The sequence below is a fragment of the Dendrobates tinctorius genome, unplaced genomic scaffold, assembly GCF_039654945.1.
Source record: "Dendrobates tinctorius isolate UK_male_01 unplaced genomic scaffold, ASM3965494v1 ptg000086l, whole genome shotgun sequence".
NCBI lineage: Eukaryota > Metazoa > Chordata > Amphibia > Anura > Dendrobatidae > Dendrobates > Dendrobates tinctorius.
This window is the reverse complement of record NW_027361754.1, coordinates 4,154,417-4,170,242: the sequence shown is the minus strand read 5'-3', so window position 1 is coordinate 4,170,242 and position 15,826 is coordinate 4,154,417. Positions and strand designations below refer to the sequence as shown.

Sequence of the window (15,826 nt, the reverse complement as noted above, 5' to 3'; positions counted from 1 at the left end):
ATAATAATGATGCACCCCGGTCATGGACATTACAATACGCCAGCGGACGATTTCCAATGCGGATTGCCCCAGAATCTGTTACAAAGCAAATGAATATGGTGAAGTCTGCTAAAATTTGCACAAGAATTACACAAAATCCATGGAATATTCTCATTCTCGGGGTTTATCCTTAATGTGTGAAGACAGTTTTGCAATCTGTGTAAAATGATTTCACATCTGCAGCAAATCCTGAACATGTGAATGCAGCCCAAATATGCCAAGGATGCCTGCAGCCCGATCCCGGCATTATATACCAAGTGTCCTCCTCTACCTGATGATGTAGGATGACTGCATGGCGGTGAGCGAGGCGAGGGGTAAACCAAAGCCAAAGTAATAGGGCCAGTTACGCTCAATGTTCGATAGCCGTTGATGCATCTCAATTCCTGGAAGAGAAAAAAAGAGGAAAAGAAGACCGAGACCATAAGCAATGAAACAAGAAAGTGATTGAGAGGGAAAGAGAGACAAAGAGAATGGAAAAAAAAGAGAGAGGGGCGACCCGGGCAGACAAGCAGTTGTGCCATAGTGCCGGCTCGGAGGGCGATGACGACATTTGCCAACCATCTCGTAGACGTCTCGTTACCTTTGTTGAACCATCTGTATTCGAAGCAGTAGAGCGAGTAGAGCAGCGACATGTGCAGCAGACTGATGAGCTGTCCGATCACTTCTATGGGGAAGAGGCTGACAAACATGCCCTGTAGTCAGACAGGAGACGAGTCTCAGCACTGACATCCGAGCACTTACTACTATCCTGATGGACACGGCCAGCGCTCGTCTGTAGGGAAGTCGTTACCTGGATGAGGAACAGCGCCTGCAGCAGGAGGTTGAACAACATGTCAGCGATGATCTTACTGACACTGGGGAACGGCTGTGCTTTTCTCCCGGACATCTCAAAAGCCAAATCTGCAATGTCCTGGAAAGAAAACAGAACATTCATTATGGCCAAAGTCTGAACGCAGGAAGGTGTTATATATCTGCTCATGGACCAAGTACGTAATTGCCCGTGGTCCTTTATGTCACATTATAAATAGTCCTTCTCTTAAAGGGATAATACAGGATATGTTCTTCCTCATGTTATCCTCTCCTCACCACCAGAGAATACAGGTGCCCCCTTATTGTCACATTTAGGGGGAGAATATGAGCAGTTGTTTATCCAGTCGCCCCTGCATCTGATCAGCTCTTGCATAAGTCACGTGTATTTCTGTATTTGAGACACAATTTTTATTTTTTATAGAAAATGTAAATTTTCCATTTAAAAGAAAACTGTTTATGACCGGTATGAGTGTAAGGGCAGAGTCAGACGGCCATATAACTCGTGCGAGAATCGCATGGTAAACCTCGTCCTGGCTGTCGGCTCTCCTGAGCTGAGCTTGACAGCTGCATAGTAAGCCATCACGCTGTCTTGCTCAGGTCAGGAGAGGTGTCGGGCCAGTCCGTGCAGTGCGATGCGATTCTCGCATGAGTTATATGGCCGTCTGACCCTGCCCTAACACTGCAATACGCGATCTGTCCTCCCATGTTCTGCAGAGAGCAGTCAGCATTTGAGATAAAAGCATCTACTAGGCAGAGAAAAGCCAGTGCTGTAATATGGGCCAGAAAATGCATCTTCTACCCTCAGAAATGTCATTACAGCGCCAAGAACAAGGGGTGGAAATCACAGCATGGAGACGTCACTGATCTGCAAAAGATGACAAAACTTTCCAAAACAAACACAATTACTTCAGTCTGGAGTTTGAGCCTCGTGTACAAATTCTGGAACCTCCGGCCTCGGCTGCTGTCACTGAGGCCATTAATGGTCATCTGAGGAAGGTTCTGCCGCTGAATGTACAAATGCAGCTCCTGTATGATCACTGACCAATGATGTTCCCAATGTGCGTGATGTAGACAAGTCCAAAAACGCTGTCCTGTGGCTTCACACTTGTCTCCATCGAGCACATCGGGGATGTCATAGGCCGTTGATCACACAGGAGCTGCCGGCAGTGGACTCTGATGATTTGTACAAGTGATAGCAGCCGAGGTGCCAGGATTTCTGCACGAGCCTCAGACTCCAGATGTTCTAACCATTTTGTTTTGTTCTTTACAGCATTTGTAGATGACGTCTCCAATTTCCATCATTCCACCACTTTTCCTTCTTGGTGTTGCAATTTCAATGCTGGTGTAAAACTTATGATTGGTGAACCGCTCACCTGGAACCAGATGGCATTAACCACCTTGCTGAGCACAAATAGAGGAAGGACCCAGAGCGCGCTGAACACAGACATGAGGATAAACTCCAGCCAGGACCAAACCTCTCCATGCAAGGAAGGGTCACCTGAAAAAGAGACGCGATCAGTTGTGCCCCTCATCTCGGGGCCCTCGGTCAGTTCCCTGCATCAGCAGCGAGGGCAGGGTTCTGGTATAATCGGAATCATCATTAATAGTTTCTATCAGAACTGCAGCGTTGTGATATCACAGGGGCCACTCACCAATTATTCTCGCCGTAACCGATTGCAGCAGGGGGATGAACATTCGGTAGAACAAGAAGAGACTGAGCTGCAAGAAAACTGTAGTGAGTGACACCAATGCTGAGCGAAAATTTACATGACACCCAGAATAAAACATGCAAGTTATGTGTAAGGAGAAAGGACTACGGGGCCCGAATAAAGGCCAGTTGGCCGCTTTTAGCATAAAAATCGAACAAGATATAACGGTTGCTGTTTTTCCTCATGTTTTATCACGGCAAATCCAATTTTGCATTAACGGTGCAAAACGTGCAGGTGTTAAAGGGATTGTCAGGTGTGCTGATAAAAGTCGTTGTGGTGTACGATGTGAAACTCTCAGTCATCCATTTTGCCAGAGAACAAACAGTCATGTAACCACAAACATACGATTTTCATTCATCCAAGCAAGTCGTGTCGGCATGTGAAACATGTATGTAAATTTCATATTTGCAGTCGAGTGACCACCCGCTCTCACCGGCAATATCGGTGAATCCTGACAGTGCGGACTGCAAAATGTTAGGATTCAGATTTTTATAACCCCTTTAATGCGTTATTTCTAAAATAGCATTTATCCCCATCCAGCGCTGTACTCGGCAGTCCCATACACAATGAATGAAACGAAGGTCAAGCATGCATACTAGGGTGACCGCAAAAAATCGATGTCGGAATTTTGTCCGTCTGGACCCCACAAAACGATTCCCCTTTCCAGATATTGAGATAGCCAAAATTTCAGCTCGATCAAACGACGTTAACCCGTGCCGCTCGTCGCTCAAAGTTTGAAAAAATCCAAATTGAGGTATTTTAAGATTTAGGTATTTTGCATAGTCTGTTAGACTATAAAGAATGTGACAACAACATTGCAGAAATAGCCCTGACCAAATTTTCGAACCATTTGTGGTATTTGAATGCAGAGTTGGTGGGATTATCGTTTTTTGATCCCACCATTACAGACAATGAAAAGTTGTTAATGGCTAATAAATTGCTCAGTAGCACAGATGAACCATCAGAGCATGCTAGGGTTGTAAATCCAAAAGTTAGGAAAGAAAAATTAAAAGAGGTAGGAAGTAACCGACTTTAACGACCTTCTGACAAAAGATGAAGAACAAAAGCAATATGTCCTGCAAGTTGTAAGCAAATGCCGAGCATTATATTCTGACGTTTCAAAAACTACTTTAACAAAAGCTCTAGAATAGATTAGATAACTATGTAAAATTATCAACTCATGTAGGTTAGCGTGCTCTGATGGTTCATCTGTGCTACTGAGCAATTTATTAGCCATTAACAACTTTTCATTGTCTGTAATGGTGGGATCAAAAAACGATAATCCCACCAACTCTGCATTCAAATACCACAAATGGTTCGAAAATTTGGTCAGGGCTATTTCTGCAATGTTGTTGTCACATTCTTTATAGTCTAACAGACTATGCAAAATACCTAAATCTTAAAATACCTCAATTTGGATTTTTTCAAACGGGTTAACGTCGTTTGATCGAGCTGAAATTTTGGCTATCTCAATATCTGGAAAGGGGAATCGTTTTGTGGGGTCCAGACGAACAAGATTCCGACATTTTTTCCCCCCCATATGAGATCCGGTCACCCTAATGCACACCCTCCATTCCATTCACGATGGAGCTCAGCAGTGCCCTATCCTCAGAATAACTGCGTCGTCCAAGAGGTAATCACTAAGTCCGGGGTCACACTAACCGGCGCAAAATACGGTCCGTAGTTTACAGGCGTAATACGGATGAATGACCCCTAAACAGTGCTCCGTATGTCATCCGTAATCAAGGTGTGGTCGCGTATTTTGCGCATGTAAGCATCCGTATGGAATCCGTATGGCGAGATTTTCTCGCAGGCTTGCAAAATGGACATATAATGGAGCCCTATGACAGGGTTTATAACAGAAACCAAAGAATAGATATTCTTTGATATATTAGATATATATATATATAGATATTCTAGATATATATATACACACACACACACACACACAAACGTCATTGTGACAAACATAAATATATATATATATATATATATATATATATATATATATATATATATATATATATTTGTACTTCACAGAGTTCTTCATAGCAGAATAGCCGCTAATTAACTTGCCGGCTTCTATGAAATCATTCCCCGACCCGACATATAATTAGATGGGGGTTCGTGTGGAAAATTTCTGTTTTTTTTATTTTAAGGGGTTAATTCGTTGTTTAAAAATGTGTGGGCGTCCCATTGCCCTGTAGCGGTGGCGAGTGGGTTAATCCAACAAAGGGTTAATGTCACCTTACAATCGAATGGTGACATTAACCCTTTGTTAGATTAACCCACTCGCCACCAATATTGGGCAATGGGAAGCCCACGCATTTTTTAACAAAGAATTAACCCCTTAAAATAACAACTACAACTCCCAAATTTTGCACACAAACCCTCATCTAATTATTAGTCAAGGACATATAAAAAAACATGAAATTAAATGCTTTACTGAATGTAAACCATGTGTCATTTCATGTCGGGTTGGGGAATTATTTAATAGAGTTAATTAGCGGCTATTCTGCTATGAAGAACTCTGTGAAATATAAATATATATATATGTTTTTCATAATGACATGTATGTGTGTGTATATATATATATATATATATGTATTCTATGTGTCTATATCTATTCTTTCTTTCTTTATTAAACCTGTCAGTGCGAGTTTACTGTATAGCGCACTGAATTGCCGGCTTTTCTAAAAGACACCGGGTGCGTATTTCTCGCAAGTCACATGTGTGGTCTGTGTGTAATCCGTATTTTTTGCGCACCCATAGACTTGCATTGGCGTATTACGGGCGTAGTACGCTGACAATTGCAGCATGCTGCGATTGGCATGGACCGTAGAATACGGAGGAGAAATATACGCCTTGTGCGAGGGACCCCATAGAGAATCATTGGTCCGTGTCTAATGCGTGCTTTTAGTGCCTCTCACTCAGCCGTATTCCTCGCCAGTGTGACCCCGGCCTAAGTCAACCCTACAGCAGATATGGGATAACTTGCTTTATTGGGAACAACCCTTTAAGAACTCCATAACGGGGTGGAAGACGCATTCCCTTTTATAACCAGGTACTTACCCAGAAGACTCCGCCGTTCCAAGCACAACACTGAAATATTCGGGTGACGATGCGAGGCTCACTGTGAACAGAAGAGAAAAGCTGAGCGACAATCAAGTTCGTCCCAGCTCACAGCTGTCACTGGAAGCATTGCCCATCATTCCCACAACCGCCTGCCCCGACGAGAGTGATACTTTCACATCAGTACGACAATACAGTGCTGTACATGGAATAACTCGGCTCACTTCTCTGGCTTTCTCTCTTCGCTTTGGGCTCTGCGCTGAGCCAACGCGCTGCTCGCACGTCTCTTCCGCTGCTCCTCTCGTCTCTGCTGAATCCGGGCATCTAGCTTGGAAATCGTACATATTCCCCAAATGGAATCTTTAATGCCCTGCGAGACAGAATGATAATGTCTGATTAATAATTAAAAGACCAAGAAAGATTCACCAAGAATGAAAGACGAAAACAATAAAAGAAAACAGAAGAAACGACACCGCTGCAGCCAATCGCAGCATAGACGATATGAATTTGAAGGAAAAAACATCAAAAGATAAAAAAACAGGATATAGTAGATTTTATTTCACTAAGGCTACTTTCACACTTGCGTTTTTTTTGCGCTGCACACCGTGCGCAGTGCAAACGCATCATGCATTTGTGTGCGTTTTTTGCGCATACGTGCTCATTACAATGCGCACCCATAGACTATAATGGGTGTTTGGGTGTAAAAAAACGCATTGCGTGCACATGTGTTTTTTTGGGGCAAGTCGGATGCACAAAAAATGCAACAGGATGCAGTTTGAGCGCCCACTACAAAAAATGCATGCGCATACAAACGCGTACAAGCGCATGTGTATGCACACCCATGTAAAAGATAGGGGAAAAAAACTAATGCATTTTTTTGCGCTAAAAAACAGCGCAAAAAACCGCAAGTGTGAAACCAGCCTTAATGCCACTCAGCGGACGATCTTACTGGACGCAGCACAGCTTCATTAATCCATTTCAAATTTTTCCTCCCTTTTCTCCCCCCCAAGACCCGTTTTATTTTTCGATCTCTATAAACATATGAGGCTTGTTATCTGCAATAAAAGTTATAGTTTTGAAAGACACAATTCTGTACAGAAACCTGAGTTATATAATGTATTATACCCCAGACCTGCACTCACTATTCTACTGGTGCAGTCGCTGTGTACATACATTACATTACTGATCCTGAGTTATATCCTGTATTATACCCCAGAGCTGCACTCACTATTCTGCTGGTGCAGTCACTGTGTACATACATACATTACTGATCCTGAGTTATATCCTGTATTATACCCCAGAGCTGCATTCACTATTCTGCTGGTGCAGTCACTGTATACATACATTACATTACTGATCCTGAGTTACATCCTGTATTATACTCCAGAGCTGCACTCACTATTCTGCTGGTGCAGTCACTGTGTACATACATACATTACTGATCCTGTACTGATCCTGAGTTACATCCTGTATTATACTCCAGAGTTGCACTCACTATTCTGCTGGTGCAGTCACTGTGTACATGCATTACATTACTGATCCTGTACTGATCCTGAGTTACATCCTGTATTATACTCCAGAGCTGCACTCACTATTCTGCTGGTGCAGTCACTGTGTACATACATTACATTACTGATCCTGTACTGATCCTGAGTTATATCCTGTATTATACTCCAGAGCTGCACTCACTATTCTGCTGGTGCAGTCACTGTGTACATACACTACATTACTGATCCTGAGTTACATCCTGTATTATACCCCAGAGCTGCACTCACTATTCTGCTGGTGCAGTCACTGTGTACATACATTACTGATCCTGTACTGATCCCGAGTTACATCCTGTATTATACCCCAGAGCTGCACTCACTATTCTGCTGGTGCAGTCACTGTGTACATACATTACATTACTGATTCTCAGTTACATCCTGTATTATACCCCAGAGCTCCACTCACTATTCTGCTGGTGCAGTCACTGTGTACATACATTACTGATCCTGTACTGATCCTGAGTTACATCCTGTATTATACTCCAGAGCTTCACTCACTATTCTGCTGGTGCAGTCACTGTGTACATACATTACATTACTGATCCTGAGTTACATCCTGTATTATACTCCAGAGCTGCACTCACTATTCTGCTGGTGCAGTCACTGTGTACATACATTACATTACTGATCCTGAGTTACATCCTGTATTATACTCCAGAGCTGCACTCACTATTCTGCTGGTGCAGTCACTGTGTACATACATTACATTACTGATCCTGAGTTACATCCTGTATTATACTCCAGAGCTGCACTCACTATTCTGCTGGTGCAGTCACTGTGTACATACATTACATTACTGATCCTGAGTTACATCCTGTATTATACTCCAGAGCTGCACTCACTATTCTGCTGGTGCAGTCACTGTGTACATACATTACATTACTGATCCTGAGTTACATCCTGTATTATACTCCAGAGCTGCACTCACTATTCTGCTGGTGCAGTCACTGTGTACATACATTACATTACTGATCCTGAGTTACATCCTGTATTATACTCCAGAGCTGCACTCACTATTCTGCTGGTGCAGTCACTGTTTGGCACTGGTCGACCAGTGCCAAACGCAACCTGTTGCATTTTGGTGCACTCTGCGCACCGTCAAAAGGACGCATGCGCCGCCAAACGCATACCTGCGCGCGGCCTGCGTCCCCAATGCTAAAGATAGGGGATGCAGGTCGCATGCAGCGTCATGCGCCCATAGGCGGAGCTAACCGGAGGAGGCGCAGCCGGGGACGGAGCTTAGCGGCGGCCGTGCGCAGACCGACGCAGGTCTGTGAAACCAGCCTTAGGCAGACCTGTGCCTGTACACAGGCAGTATATTCAAGTGGCAGATCCACCCTGTAGTCACCCCTTAGTCATCTTGGTGATGTGCAGGTTTTTGATCTCGCCGCCTTTGTCTGCACTGGTATAACGGGTTTCTCCAGTGTCGGCCAGCTGTGGACTCACCCGCACAAGATCTTGGAGGAAACTTTTCAAGCTATCGGCCATTTTCCTCTTCTGTACCCTATAAGCGACTTGACCATCAGCTGCATGGAGCGGAGAAGTGTGAAGGGCCAGAAAAGGTCATCATGGAGGAAGCGGGCGAACCAGCCGACCTGAAAATTAGGGACAAGGAGGTTATAGTGACTGATCATAGGGCGATCAGGAGCAGGTGCAGCTGAGGCACCAGGTTATTATCACTCATCATATGTCATCATAGTCCCTCCTCCAGGAATCCTCATACTGCAGCCATAGTCCCTCGGTATTTCAAGATCTCTGCTTGCTGGGAATTAGTGGAAATATTCCTGCTGACATCCAGACACTGAAAACCTTTACAGACCGCAGTGATTTACAACCAAGATCCGAGACCTGCACAATGTGGCTCTCCAGACGTAGCAAAACCACAACTCCCAGCATTTTCCGACACGTTGTATAAAGTGTAGATCAGTGATCTCCAACCTGTGGCTCTCCAGACGTAGCAACACCACAACTCCCAGCATTTTCCGACACGTTGTATAAAGTGTAGATCAGTGATCTCCAACCTGTGGCTCTCCAGACGTAGCAACACCACAACTCCCAGCATTTTCTGACATGTTGTATAAAGTGTAGATCGGTGAACTCCAACCTGAGGCTCTCCAGACGTAGCAACACCACAACTCCCAGCATTTTCTGACATGTTGTATAAAGTGTAGATCGGTGAACTCCAACCTGTGGCTCTCCAGACGTAGCAAAACCACAACTCCCAGCATTTTCCGACACGTTGTATAAAGTGTAGATCAGTGATCTCCAACCTGTGGCTCTCCAGACATATCTCAACTACAACTCCCAGCATTTGCTGACTCCCTGTATACAGTCTAAATCAGTGATCTCCAACCTGCCTGTTACGAGTGGTAGCAAAAACACAACTCCCAGAATTTCCTGACATGTTGTATACAGTGTGGATCAGTGATCTCCAACCTGTGCCTCTCCAGACAAAAAAAAACTACAACGCTCAGCATCCCCGAACTCCCTGTATACAGTTTAGACCAGTGATCTACAATTGTTGCCATCCAGAAATTGTAGTAAAACTAAAACTCCCACCATTGTAGTTTTGCAACAGATGAAGATCACTGATCTGGGCTGTACACAGGGTGTCCTGGAAAGCTGGAGTTATATTTCGGTGATCACTATTCTAGGTTGTACACAGGGTGTCAGGGCATGCTGGGAGTTGTAGTTCTGCTACATCTGCTTGGTGATCACTGATCTGTACACAGGGTGTCCTGGAAAGCTGGAGTTATATGTCGGTGATCACTATTCTAGGTTGTATACAGGGTGTCAGGGCATGCTGGGAGTTGCAGTTCTGCTACATCTGCTTGGTGATCACTGATCTGGGCTGTACACAGGGTGTCGCGGCATGCTGGGAGTTGTAGTTTGGTGATCACTTATCTGGGCTGTATGAAGCCAGAAGATGATCCATTACAATGTGTCAGTGCAGGTAAAGTGTCAGACTGGGTACAACTGTAACAAACCCTCAGCTGTGACAATTCATAGATCAGGACAGAAATTCACTCCCAGCACAACACAACGTCGTCCGTTCACTGACCGCAAGCACTGATCCTATCGGTGAGTCGGACGATGCTTACATCTATACTGTGCTGGAGTAAGCCCCTATAAAATTAATAAGTCCCTGTGGCGACCATCTTGTTGGCAACCGTAACCCATGGCGATGACCAAAGAAGCAACAGGCGACCGGCTGAGCATACACTGTACAGAGAGTACAGCCCCAGGACCCCCAAATATATGTCCAAGCAATATGGCAGCCCCACGATTACACAGTTCTATAAATCATCCCGGCAGCGCCCAACACAGTCACAGAAATCATCACCCTCGGTTGCTCACCTACTGGACTCTCCCTCCAGCTGGACCACAACACCCGGGCCGGCCTGCACTGCGCATGTCCAGCAGCCCCGGTTCCTGCTGGGAAATGAAGTCCTGGTGGTAACAGTCAACAACTGACGTCTGGGGCGCGCGCTGCCTGCCGGGATGTGGCGGAGTCTACACTGTCTCGCTGCATGCTGGGAGATAGAATCTCCTCCGCTCGCGCAGTGAGATTTCGCTCGGTTTTTCTTTTTCCCTCTTTTTTTTTCTGACCTCCTAGAATCGTGTTCTGCATTTTCTGACAGGATTTTTTTTACCCATAATTTTGTTTTTCTGGGCATTCTCCAAAAAAATACAGGTATAGCTGAGGAGCCATACTTTAGACAGCGATCGTATGGTTAAAAAGGCCTTATTCTCCGGGGCCTGACAATGGCAACAACAACAAACAATAGGGACAAGAATAATTTAAAAATAACCAATAATGGTTTCAACTTTCCACGGCAAAACCAAATTATTTTTATGAGAGAAAAGTGACAATTCTATTGTTATTTATTTATATAATATATTTATTCATTATGTATATCACTATATATATATATACTAGCTGAAGAGCCCAGCGCTCTATTCCATAGGCCCGTGCCCATATACCAATTACACGTTCTCCATCCCATAGTCCCGTGCCCATATACCCATCACACATATCCTCCATCCCATAGTCCCATGCCCATATACCCACCATACATATTCACCATCCCATAGTCCCGTGCCTATATACCCATCATACATATCCTCCATCCCATAGTCCCGTGCCCATATACCCATCATACATATCCTCCATCCCATAGTCCCGTGCCCATATACCCATCATACATCCTCCATCCCATAGTCCCATGCCCATATACCCATCATACATATCCTCCATCCCATAGTCCCATGCCCATATACCAATCATACATATCCTCCATCCCATAGTCCCGTGCCCATATACCCATCACACATCCTCCATCCCATAGTCCCATGCCCATATACCCATCACACATCCTCCATCCCATAGTCCCGTGCCCATATACCCATCACACATATCCTCCATCCCATAGTCCCGTGCCCATATACCCGTCATACATATCCTCCATCCCATAGTCCCATGCCCATATACCCATCACACATCCTCCATCCCATAGTCCCATGCCCATATACCCATCATACATATCCTCCATCCCATAGTCCCATGCCCATATACCAATCATACATATCCTCCATCCCATAGTCCCGTGCCCATATACCCATCACACATCCTCCATCCCATAGTCCCATGCCCATATACCCATCACACATCCTCCATCCCATAGTCCCGTGCCCATATACCCATCACACATATCCTCCATCCCATAGTCCCATGCCCATATACCCATCATACATATTCACCATCCCATAGTCCCGTGCCTATATACCCATCATACATATCCTCCATCCCATAGTCCCGTGCCCATATACCCATCATACATATCCTCCATCCCATAGTCCCGTGCCCATATACCCATCATACATATCCTCCATCCCATAGTCCCGTGCCCATATACCCATCACACATCCTCCATCCCATAGTCCCATGCCCATATACCCATCATACATATCCTCCATCCCATAGTCCCATGCCCATATACCAATCATACATATCCTCCATCCCATAGTCCCGTGCCCATATACCCATCACACATCCTCCATCCCATAGTCCCATGCCCATATACCCATCACACATCCTCCATCCCATAGTCCCATGCCCATATACCCATCACACATATTCTCCATCCCATAGTCGAGTGCCCATATACCCGTCATACATATCCTCCATCCCATAGTCAAGTGCCCATATACCCATCACACATCCTCCATCCCATAGTCCAGTGCCCATAAACCCATCACACATCCTCCATCCCATAGTCCCGTGCCCAGATACCCATTATGACATCATCATCACCATGGCAACCGTTATGACATAAACGTCCCCATTGCAACCTATGATGAATCAGCGTCGCCATGGCAACCATGGTGACATAATGAGGAGCGGGACTTGATACACACACTTGTTCCCCATTATGTAGATAGGGGCAAAATTGTTTGGTGAATTGGAACGCGCGGGGTTTAAATTTCGCCTCACAACATAGCCTATGACGCTCTCGGGGTGCAGACGTGTGACTGTGCCAAATTTTGTGGCTGTAGCTGCGAGAGTGCAGATGCCAATCCCGGACGCACGCACGCACGCACGCACACATTGAGCTTTATATATTAGATTAAAAAAACCTTGTTTTAACCCCTTAGTGACAGAGTCAATTTGCAACTTAATGACCAGGCCAGTTTTTACAATTCTGTCCACTGTTACTTTATGAGGTTATAACTCTGGAACCCTTTAACGGATCCCGCTAATTCTGAGATTATTTTTTCGTAACATATTGTTAGTGGTAAAAATTTATTCGATGTGACTTGCGTTTATTTATGAAAAAACAGAAATATGGCTAAAATTTTGAAAATTTTAAAACTTAATTTTTATCCCCTTAAATCAGAGAGAAATGTGACACAAAATAGTTAATAAATAACATTTCCCACATGTTTACATCAGCACAATTTTTGAAAAAAAAATTTTTTATTAGGAAGTTATAAGGGTTAAAAGTTGACCAGCGATCTCTCATTTTTACCACAAAATTTACAAAACCATTTTTTTAGGGACCACCTCATATTTGAAGTCACTTTGAGGGGTCTATAAGGCAGAAAATACCCAAAAGTGACACCATTCTAAAAACTGCACCCCTCAAGCTGATAAAAACACAATCAAGAAGTTTATTAACCCTTTACGTGCTTCACAGGAACTGAAGCAATGTGAACGGAAAAAATGAACATTTAACTTTTTTCACAAAAATTTTACTTCAGAAGCAATTTTTTTTATTTTCACAAGTGTGAAAAGAGAAAACGAACCACAAAATTTGTTGTGCAAGTTCTCCTGAATATGCCAATATCTCATATGTGGTGGTAAACCTCTGTTTGGGTGCACGGCAGAGCTCGGAAGGGAAGGAACGCCGTTTAAGTTTTCAAACCAAAATTGGCTGGAATTGAGATCGAGTGCCACGTCGTGTTTCGAGAGCCCCTGCTGTGCCTAAACAGTGGAAACCCCCCACAAGTGACACCATTTTGGAAACTAGACCCCCTAAGAAACTTATCTAGATGTGTGATGAGCACTTTGAATCCCCAAGTGCTTCACAGAAGTTTATAACGTAGAGCCGTAAAAATATTAAATCATATTTTTTTCAGAAGAATGATCTTTTCCTCCCCAATTTTTTATTTTCCCAAGGGTAGCAAGAGGAATTGGACCCTAAAAGTTGTTGTGCAGTTTGTCCTGAGTAAGCTTATACTCCATATGTGGGGGTAAACCTCTGTTTGGGTACACAACAGAGCTCAGAAGGGAAGGAGCGCCATTTGACTTTTTCAACACAGAATTGGCTTGAATCAAGATCAGACGCCATGTTGCGTTTGGAGGGCCACTGATGTGCCTAAACAGTGGAAATCCAACACAAGTGACACCATTTTCGAAACGAGACCCCCAAAGGAACTTATCTAGATGTTTGGTGAGCACTTTAAACCCCCAAGTGCTTCACAGAAGTTTATAACGTAGAGCCTTAAAAATAAAAAATCATAATTTTTTCACAAAAATTATCTTTTCGCCTCCAATTTTTTATTTTCCCAAGGGTAGCAAAAGAAATTGGACCCCAAAAGTTGTGCAATTTGTCCCGAGCATGCTGATACCCCATATGTGGCGGTAAACCACTGTTTGGGTGCACGGCAGAGCTCGGAAAGGAAGGAGCGCAGTTTGACTTTTTAATCTCAAAATTGTGAGAGCGGATGTCATGTTGGGTTTGGAGATGTGCTAAACAGCAGAAACCCCCCAAAACTGACCCTATTTTGGAAACTACACCCCTAAAAGATTTTATCCAGGGGTATATTGAGCAATTTGAACCCACAGGTATGACACAGAATTTGACAACATTAGGTCGTCATATTGAAAAAGTTCATTTTTTCACAAAAATCTTGTTTTAGACCTGAATTTCTCACTTTTGTCAGAAAAAGTGGACCCCACAATTTGTTACCCACTTTCTCATGAGCGCGGCGATATCTCTTATGTAGTCAAAAAGTTCTGTTTTGACAAACAGCAGGGCTCAGACAGGAAGGGACACAATGTGACAAATTTGGCTTTATTTGAAATAGATTGTCATATTTGCAGAGCCTGTGCGGTTCAAGAGCAACAGAAATCCCCCATAAATGTTTTTTTTTTTTATAAATTGTACCCTCTAATCTACTTATCTAGGAAGGTAGTGAGTAGTTTGATGCCACCATTTTTTATGCAGTTGATAAAACACAAGTTTGAAAATTTACAAATTGCATTTTTTTCACTGTCTCTTTTATGATTATTTTTTGTACGTTCTGAGGAACACACCTCAAATTTTATTGCACTAGTTTTTATGCGTTCAGAAATATATCCAATATGGCACCAATGTGAGTACTGGACACACGGCTTTGCCTATAATAATAGATGGCACACCCTTTGGTCTTCAGGGTAAAATTGAAGTTCCAGGACCCAATCAAAGCTTCTAGTGACATCGAGGCTATGTGCCCACGTAGCGATTCTCATGCAGAATAAACCTGAGCAGAATCGCACACCCTGCTCCTGGGAAAACGCATGCGTTTTTTGACGCGCGTTTGTCAAGCGTTTTTGCATGCGTTTTCCTAAGCGTTTTTGCCCGTATAATTGATGGTATGCGGCAGTGGCGTAGCAACTGTTTGTGGCGCCCGGGGCGGTCGAAAAATTTGCCGCCCCTTTGGTCGTTAATAATTCGGAAGCATCCGAAGAGCCCACACTACACTCAAAGATCTAATTTTTAGTCTGCTACTAACTCTGCTCTTATTTCTAAATTTCTAGACTTTCATCTTTTTGCAGTTCTCTCTCTATATATATATATATATATACACTCACTGGCCACTTTATTAGGTACACCTGTCCAACTGTGTGTTAAGACTTAATTTCTAATCAGCCAATCACATGGCGGCAACTCAGTGCATTTAGGCATGTAGACATGGTCAAGACAATCTCCTGCAGTTCAAACCGAGCATCAGTATGGGGAAGAAAGGTGATTTGAGTGCCTTTGAACGTGGCATGATTGTTGGTGCCAGAAGGGCTGGTCTGAGAATTTCAGAAACTGCTGATCTACTGGGATTTTCACGCACAACCATCTCTAGGGTTTACAGAGAATGGTCCGAAAAAGAAAA

General features: G+C 43.8%; 1 protein-coding gene across 3 annotated transcripts in view; it reads right to left on the bottom strand.

Annotated features, from left to right (window-relative positions):
* EI24 (EI24 autophagy associated transmembrane protein) overlaps window positions 1-10,689 on the bottom strand; it is a 33,413-nt gene extending 22,724 nt beyond the window's left edge. For 2 of the 3 annotated variants that reach the window (XM_073584953.1, XM_073584951.1), the window contains exons 1-9: window positions 10,535-10,689; window positions 8,624-8,772; window positions 5,855-6,000; window positions 5,631-5,691; window positions 2,502-2,568; window positions 2,223-2,347; window positions 830-949; window positions 620-731; window positions 311-422 (exon numbers count right to left, since the gene is read on the bottom strand). In XM_073584953.1, the coding sequence (XP_073441054.1) occupies window positions 311-422; window positions 620-731; window positions 830-949; window positions 2,223-2,347; window positions 2,502-2,568; window positions 5,631-5,691; window positions 5,855-6,000; window positions 8,624-8,665 (785 nt within the window). In that variant the 5' untranslated portion in view covers window positions 8,666-8,772; window positions 10,535-10,689. Of the gene's footprint in view, window positions 1-310; window positions 423-619; window positions 732-829; window positions 950-2,222; window positions 2,348-2,501; window positions 2,569-5,630; window positions 5,692-5,854; window positions 6,001-8,623; window positions 8,773-10,278; window positions 10,300-10,534 lie in introns of those variants that run through there. The other variant, XM_073584952.1, reaches the window with a different exon arrangement.
* Between the last annotated feature and the right edge of the window lie 5,137 nt (window positions 10,690-15,826).